The sequence below is a fragment of the Sinocyclocheilus rhinocerous genome, unplaced genomic scaffold, assembly GCF_001515625.1.
Source record: "Sinocyclocheilus rhinocerous isolate Xijiao unplaced genomic scaffold, SAMN03320098_v1.1 scaffold834, whole genome shotgun sequence".
Lineage (NCBI taxonomy): Eukaryota > Metazoa > Chordata > Actinopteri > Cypriniformes > Cyprinidae > Sinocyclocheilus > Sinocyclocheilus rhinocerous.
The window spans coordinates 1,201,547-1,210,148 of record NW_015645089.1 but is presented as its reverse complement, the minus strand read 5'-3'; the positions used below and the strand labels follow the sequence as shown (position 1 = coordinate 1,210,148).

Here is an 8,602-nt window from a genome sequence, read left to right as displayed (position 1 = left end):
GATGTGTGGCTTGACGCAAACCTGTTTCTGAGCTCTACAGACAGTTCTTTTGACCTCAGGGCTTGGTTTTTGCTCTGATATGTATTTTCAGCTGTTAGACCTTTTATTGAGAGGTGTGTGCCTTTCCAAATCATACCCATTCAATTGAATTTGCCACAGGATTACTTCACTTAAAGTGTAGTAACATTTACAAGCAATATGAATGCTCCTGAGCTAATCTCAAATAGCAACATGATTTGAGGTTTCATTCACGTTCAGGATGGGTTACTGCTTTTTTAGGGATTTTCAATATGACGTGACATGTGGCCAAGTACGGTGACCCATACTCGGAATTAGTGCTCTGCATTTATCCCATCCTAAGTGCACACACACAGCAGTGAACACACACACCGGGAACACACACCCGGAGCAAAATGCATATGAGTAATACATGCTTGCCTTAGCCAATACTACAAATAAGCAGCATAATATATTTTTTTGTTTTCTTAATTTCTCTTTGTTCCCATTAAATTAATTGTATGTAAAAATAACTGTGCTCATTAAATTAACTCTTAGCTTTATGTGATTTTACTATTATAGTATCACTCTGAGCTACAGTCACTTAATTGGTAACGAAATGAAGGTTGACACTAATTACTCTACCTTCAGTGTACCTAACTATGTACAACTGTAATTAGTACATTTCTTCCAAGAAGAGAAAACCATATACAGTACAGTAATGTCTTTACCATCACTTTTGATCAATTCAATGCACCATTGCTGAATAAAAGTGTTCTTACCCTAAACTTTTCAAATCAACATATTAGAATGATTTCTTAAGGATCATGTGACACCGAAGACTAGAGTAATGATGCTGAAAATTCAGCATTGCATCACAGGAATAAATTACATTTTAAAATATATCACAATAGAAAACAGTTATTTTGAATTCTAAAAATATTTCACAATGTTCCTGTTTTTACTGTATTTTTGGTCAAATAAATGCAGCCTTGGTGAGCAAAAGAGACTTCTTCCAAAAACATTAAAAAATGATTACAAACTTAACTATTGTGGGTTTCTGATATTTAGCTGTGCATTTATATAGTAAAATGCATTTTTAATCTTTTAAGCCACCTTTTAACTTGACCCTCAGGGTCATTCAGACTGCATTGAGTCAACTGAGAGAAATCAGCTCATTATGGTCTCCATCGCAAGCTAAGCGCTAACCCCAGGGCATACAGTGAGCATACCTCTCCAGGACCCCATGACCAAAAGCACTCCACATAGGCATACAAATATGTTTAGGCATCATCATGTGTGTGTCAGTGTTGATCGTAGTGTTTGAGGTGCCCCAATTATTGCATACTACAGGTATGCTGAGATTGGCTCTTCTTCTGAGAACATGACCTTGGGTGACCCACATAAACCTTTCACATCTGTGCTCATGTTTACATCTCATCATGCGGCATTAGGCAGCACATGTGCACCACCAAACTTCCTTCTGCCCTGTGTGACGCTCACCCTGCACTGCCGCATGCAGAAAGCCGTTAAAGTAGTTACACAAACACAAGCAAACAGATGTCCAGATGGAGGAGAAACAGAAGAACCCATAGGCTCTATTCATAAACCCAGTGAGTTTTCTTGCTGTCTAAAAGTATAGTTTCCAAAGAAAAAAAGAAAAGAAAATTATGTCATTGTTTACTCACTACTCACCAAGTTATTCCAAACCTGTAAGAGTTTCTTTATTCTGTTGAAAATATATTTTGAAGAATGTTGGTAACCAGACAGTTGAGGGTAGCCATTGACTTCCATAGTATTTTCTTCCCTACTATGGAAGTCAGTGGATACCAACAACTGTTTGACTACCAACATTCTTCAAAATATCTTCTTTTGTGTTTAACAGAAGAAAGAAACTCATACAGGTTTGAAACAACGTGAGGGTGAGTAAATGATGAAAAAATTTCATTTTTGGGTGAACTATCCCCTTAATATTTTAAATTAGCATTTATTTTTATTTTAAATGTATTTATTTTTATTAAAACATTTATTAATAATTTTTTTTAGCATTAGTTTTACTGATTTTAGTACTTCAGCTTGTTAAACTATAGGTTGAGGTTTTTCATTTAATTTGTATTTTTTTTATTTATTTTCAGCAATTACCAAAAATGATTTTAAATAGTTATGAATTACACCATTGTCTGCATAGGCATCTGTCTTCTAAGCATCTAAACCTAAACGAAACTGAAAAAACTGAAGTAGTCACTTATTTAAAACATTTTATGTCAGCTGCATCTTACAATTGATTCCAATAGAACTTGGTGTTGGTTAATCAAACGACATAATACTCTAATAAGAATAAATACATACCAACTTCTAACCATTTTTGCTTTCAGTGTGGACAGAAATAGCCTGTTGCTAGAAACTTGTGTCATGCCTGTTTAGGTCACAGTGAGGTAAAATGGTTTATTTTTATCGATGCTATAATATATAATATGCTATAACATCATAATGTTACTATAATTACTATAATATTAACTATAATTAAGAGTTTCTTTGACTTCTCACCATATTGCTTTTATTTTTTCACTTTGCAATGCATCGCATCACAATGCACTCTGGAATTACTTAAGAATTATAGTGTGGCCAAAAACAAGGTCTCTTAGAAGTGTTTTTGGATCCGTCTTTTCATTGGGAGCTTGATTATGATGCCTTAAAATGCTGCCTAAGAAGGTGCACTGAGTGAAAGAGAGAGCAGTCACAACATTGTGCTCTGCTTGAAGGGAGAGCGCAGTCTTGGCAAGCAACTGAGAATTGTATTTTACTACGCTCTGCTCTGATGCAGCTTTATGCATCCTAATCCTGTTTAATTTGCTTCCATGGGGGAAAAAGGGAACAAATATTAATATTTTTGTCCTCGGGTTCGTTCTTTACAATCTTGGTTTGTCTTCGTCTGTCTTTGACAAAGAAGCATTTCCCCATTTGCTTTCGATTCATTCTCTTTTATCTCTGTTTTCAAATTGCACACATTTCTTCTCCCTTTAATCGTTTCCTATTACTTTCTATTGTCTGCAAATCGATATGCAGAGATAAACTAATTCATTTGCTAATGTTTACTGTAGTTTGGGTACATAATAAAAATGTATTCACAAGACAGTCAAGGTCTTATCTGTGAGGTAAGAGAAAGCATCATTCAGCAGCCATAATGGCCACTAACAATGTTATCTTATGGACATAATGTCATGAAGAGGAATTATTCGACTGGCTACTGGTTATTGGGTGAATTATGTGATTTAATCAAGCTTTTCTTCATGGCTGTTATTCATTTGCCCTTATTTATGGAGAGATTTGAAAATGTTTGCAGTAATCAGTAATAAAAAGAGCAATTACCTGGTGTGAATATGATAAAATTAAAGAAACCCTGCCAAGCTACATGTAAGTACTGGGTTTTCTGGATTTTAGGTTTCGCAATGTATTGTCCTTTTATAGTATGACATATTTCATGGTTGCTACTTTCAAAACGAAAAAAGTACACTGTACATTTTTTTCAAAGTTGTAAATAAAGCAAATATTATTGGTGTATGTCATACAAGAAAATGCTATTTCAGTTTTTCTACTTTAAAATTTTATGTTTAATTCAATGTGTATCTTGACATTTCTTTGCAATTGTTTGTCAAATTGTTAGCAATTACTGAGTAAAAATTGCAAAAATCTACACCAATTTTTTCCCCCAGTGTGTGTACAATGTCCTGTCCAACAGTGTTATTTTAGCGTTTTACGTTTTTTTTTTAATTCGTTTTTATTTCTGTATTTCCTGTTTTAATTTTAATTTTTGTTAGTTTTAGTAATTTTGTTGTGTTTTTGTCATTTTTATTATAATTTTTTTTTATATATGTAGTTTTTTTATTATATTTCAGTTTTAGTTTCAGTTGATAAACACGTTAACAGTTTAAAAGTTAAACTAAATAAAAATGTGCTGAAATAAAATAGTATTATGTTTTTTTATTTTTTTATTATTATTATTTTATTTCAAGTAACAATTTTAATGGTTTCAGTTTTAGTTTTAACCCTGCTGCCTCATAGACTTGCCCCATTGTCAATGCATTACCATTTGCATGATTGTTTCTTGTTTCTACGAACTGACAGATGAAAATTTCATTGGAACCAACAGCGTGCCACAGATGCTGTCCGTAAAGCTTGTTTTGAACACAGGACATCCATTTAATGATTTGGATGAATGCTTTACCTATAAAGAGTGTGCATTCATTCGGTTGCATCAGTACATTAGCCGAATCATTAACAGGATGCATTTGTGCACTTTGAATTAAAGGTCTGATTGAAATCTATGCTTCGTCCTCCAGGCAGAGCTCCAGACCCCTGTCAGCACTCGGGATGTGTTGGGCCGCCTCCAGCAGCAGGTAAGCGGCGAGGAGAATCAACATACACAAGGTGCATCCCACAAATCCACTGATGAAAGTGAAGCCACAGAGAAAAGATCAGCTCCTAGGAGCCTTCAGCCCATGTCTGATAACCAAATGCACCACACACAGGTGAGTCACTGATTGTTTTGGGTGGTACATCAAAGTCCTTATTATAAGGTGCATTACAAGACATAATTGAGGCATTAAAAGTACTTTTATAATGAGCTATATATAAAGTGTTACTTGTACCTAAATGTTGCCTCAAGCAATAGGCTTTTTTTCCACTTCCAGCACTTCACAGAGTTTTTTATTTAATAAATTAAGAATACAATTATATATATATATATATATATATATATATAGTTTCAGTTGTTTTAGTATATCAAGTTAGTCTAGATATAAATGAGCTGAAATAAAATAGTATTAAGTTTTTTATATTTCATTTTTTTTTTCAAGTTTTAGTTTTAACCCTGCTGCCCCATAGACTTAGTGCATTACCGTTTACATTATTGTTTCTTGTTTCTACGAACTGACAGATGAAAATTTCATTGGAACCAACAGCGTGCCACAGATGCTGTCCGTAAAGCTTGTTTTGAACACAGGACATCCATTTAATGATTTGGATGAATGCTTTACCTATAAAGAGTGTGCATTCATTCGGTTGCATCAGTACATTAGCCGAATCATTAACAGGATGCATTTGTGCACTTTGAATTAAAGGTCTGATTGAAATCTATGCTTCGTCCTCCAGGCAGAGCTCCAGACCCCTGTCAGCACTCGGGATGTGTTGGGCCGCCTCCAGCAGCAGGTAAGCGGCGAGGAGAATCAACATACACAAGGTGCATCCCACAAATCCACTGATGAAAGTGAAGCCACAGAGAAAAGATCAGCTCCTAGGAGCCTTCAGCCCATGTCTGATAACCAAATGCACCACACACAGGTGAGTCACTGATTGTTTTGGGTGGTACATCAAAGTCCTTATTATAAGGTGCATTACAAGACATAATTGAGGCATTAAAAGTACTTTTATAATGAGCTATATATAAAGTGTTACTTGTACCTAAATGTTGCCTCAAGCAATAGGCTTTTTTTCCACTTCCAGCACTTCACAGAGTTTTTTATTTAATAAATTAAGAATACAATACAAACAAGATGATATATTGTGCGATAAAGAGCATTAGAAGAAGACAAATAGTATATGTGATAAAAAAACAATAACAACAACAACAGACATTATGAGTATGAGTTCAGTGTTTTTGACAGAAGTTTCTTTTGCTGACTAAAGCTGGATTTATTTGATCTAAAATAGAGTAAAATAGTGGGAAAATAAACTTTACTTGATGCCTTTATGTACAATGCTTTATAAAGGCATTCATATACAGTATATTTTCATAAATAATTGTAACCAAAGTTAAAATATATTATATTTGCAGATTTGGTACATCTGAAATCGGTTGTTTGTAATGTGTTTAAATGCATTACTTTTTCTGTGTAACAATGAATAGATAGATGAGGTCATAAAATGTATTATAAGGTGCATTACAAGGCATAATTAATGCATTAAAAATACTTTTATGATGCACTTTATATGAAGACTTTAAGTGGTGTTACCATATAGTAAAATATAATAATAATTTAAAACAAAAGTTTTTAATGTGTTTTTATGTGCATTTATGTGATGCGCAGCTGAATTTTCAGAATCATTACTCCAGTCTTCAGTGTCACATGATCCTCCAGAAATCATTCTAATATGCTGAATTGCTGCTCAAGAAACATTTCAATTATTATCAATGTTAAAAAACAATGTTGTGCAGTGGAAACCATGATACATTTTTTTTTTCAGGATTCTTATTTTTCAAAAGAACAGCATTTTTTAAAATATAAATCTTTGCAACATTGTAAATGTATTTACTGCCACTTTTGATTAATTTAATGCATCCTTGATGAATAAAAGTATTACATTCTTTCAGAAAAAAAACCTTACTCCAAGCTTTTAAATTTCTTTAACAAAATGAAGAGCAAAAGATGTGCATTAGGCGTCTGACTGATGTTTTACCAATGGATTTTATCATTCTTGTACTTCCACAGAGAATGATGGGAAATGTAGTTTTATTCCACACATTTGTCACCTCATAAACCTGCTAAATAAACATTTCTAGCCAGCTTTATCGCTGATTGTGATCTCACAGCCAGTGGCCTGTCTCTTTCTTATTCTGTTTCTAGGTAGATTCAATTTTATTCGTCGAAAGACTTGAACACGAAACTGCTCGCAACTTTCTGTAGAGTGTGGAAACTTGGCCATGTGCTCCATTTAATTTCATCTCTTCCTCTCACTCTCTCTGTCACTCTCATTGTGTTCTCCGTGTCTCGCCTCAGGTGTTGTTCGTGAATGACGGTGTTGACGTGGAGGATGAGGAGGCTGCTGAGGAAGAGGACAGCTCTCTGCTGAGAGGAGGCTTTGATGAAGAGGAGTCAGCCAGGTCCTTCCAGGAGGCTCTGAAAGAGTGGAGAGAGAGAGGACAGAGACCAGGTAACACACACACATACGTGTCTGAGTATGTGTGGATGTGCTACAGTCAAACCGCGGTAATAAAGTGACATGCTGTCAGGTTCGTGTGAGCTGCCACGTATATTCTCTGGCAGGCTGTCAGAACACACACAAACAGTCTCTCATAAAGCACACTCATGTGTGGCATTGACTGAAATAACGCACGCTGCGAGTATGACAGGGCTGCTGATTGGTTGCCAGGTAACTACATATATGCATGACAAACGTGCTTGTTGACGCACGCGCGCGCATGTGTGTGTTTCCAGGCGCTGCATGCAGTTTGCAGAAATGCCTCCGTGATTTGACAACATATGACTCAATGTGTTAGAGAAACTATACTCAGAAACTTGAATGATGATGCTAGGTCACAAGAAATTCAATCTGTTAGGGATATTAGTCAAGAACAGCGGGATATTTGTTTGCTAAATGAGATCAGACTTGAAGTTTCCATGCATTTGACTTCAGGATCTCCTTTAAGAGAATCACTGTACTCTGTTTGAAATCAAATACTAGCCTAGTGCATTCTAAACCTACTATGGTGTAGGAATAGTATATAATTTAGTGCACTTTATGCAGTGATAAATGTCACAGCCTCACCACATCAGGGGAACTTGCAGTTAATTAGTGGCAGATTCACATTAAAGCTCTTAGATTAATCAGATGTGAGCTTGATGCTAGACTTCATAAAAGGTCAAATGGCTGAGTAACTTAATTTTCTACTTTATTTTAAAGCAAATGCATTTATTTGATTATTATTTATGTAGTATTGCAACACTTATGATCAGAAGCATATTAGTAAACCAGAGACAAGAAATGTCATGAGCTGGCTTTGATGTAACGGTCAGAATTAATAAAATTCCTAGCTATCAGTTCTCCCACATGATATTTGTAATCAAAATCTTTTTATTTCATAGGGACTTGCAATAAAGTGACTTGAGTGTCTCTGCAGCATGTCAATAGGAGCAATTTATTTTGATGCATTATGATGCACATCACACATCCAGTGTAGACAGGGTGTCAAGTGAAATTTGATGATTTATTTATTTATTAATTTTTCACCCCCAATTTTTTATAAAAAAAAAAGCATTGAAAGAAATGTTTTTGGATGCATTTAAAGGGATAGTTCACCCAAAAATTCTGTCATTAAAGTGCCCCTATTATGGGTTATGAAAGGTTCATATTTTTGTTTTGGGAGTCCCCAACAACAGGTTGACATGCATGCAAGGTCAAAAAAACACTTTCATTCTCTTATAACATGCATTTATTTTTTTATCTTATTTGCTCAACGACTCCCAAACGATTCGCTCAACTATTCATTTTTCCAAACCCCTGTTTTGCATGACGCTAATCTGCGGTGAATGGTCCGATTGGCGATTGGTCGATTTCATCATGCCTGTAATGCCTGATAAAGCAGCGTTTGTGAGTGCAGTGCTGCTTTGTGTACAGCGTTACTGGGGAAACCGCTATTTTTACTGCTACAGAAGCGGCACCTAGCGGCAAAGAATGAATTTGCATTTTCATTCAGGCCAACGCGAAAAGACCGCGAATGAACACGAAGAGAGAAGTGGGCGGGCAATATGCTAATGTTTCATGATGACGTCATCATGAAACGGCTTGGGATTTGTTTTAAAAACGACTTGTTTCAATGATTCAGAGT

General features: G+C 35.3%; 1 protein-coding gene across 1 annotated transcript in view; it reads left to right on the top strand.

Moving 5' to 3' along the window:
• LOC107705759 (zinc finger B-box domain-containing protein 1-like) overlaps positions 1-8,602 on the top strand; it is a 66,174-nt gene that overhangs the window by 14,131 nt on the left and 43,441 nt on the right. Inside the window, exons 7-8 of the mRNA XM_016509214.1 lie at positions 4,338-4,525; positions 6,767-6,927. Of these exons, the coding sequence (XP_016364700.1) occupies positions 4,338-4,525; positions 6,767-6,927 (349 nt within the window). The remainder of the gene's footprint in view (positions 1-4,337; positions 4,526-6,766; positions 6,928-8,602) is intronic.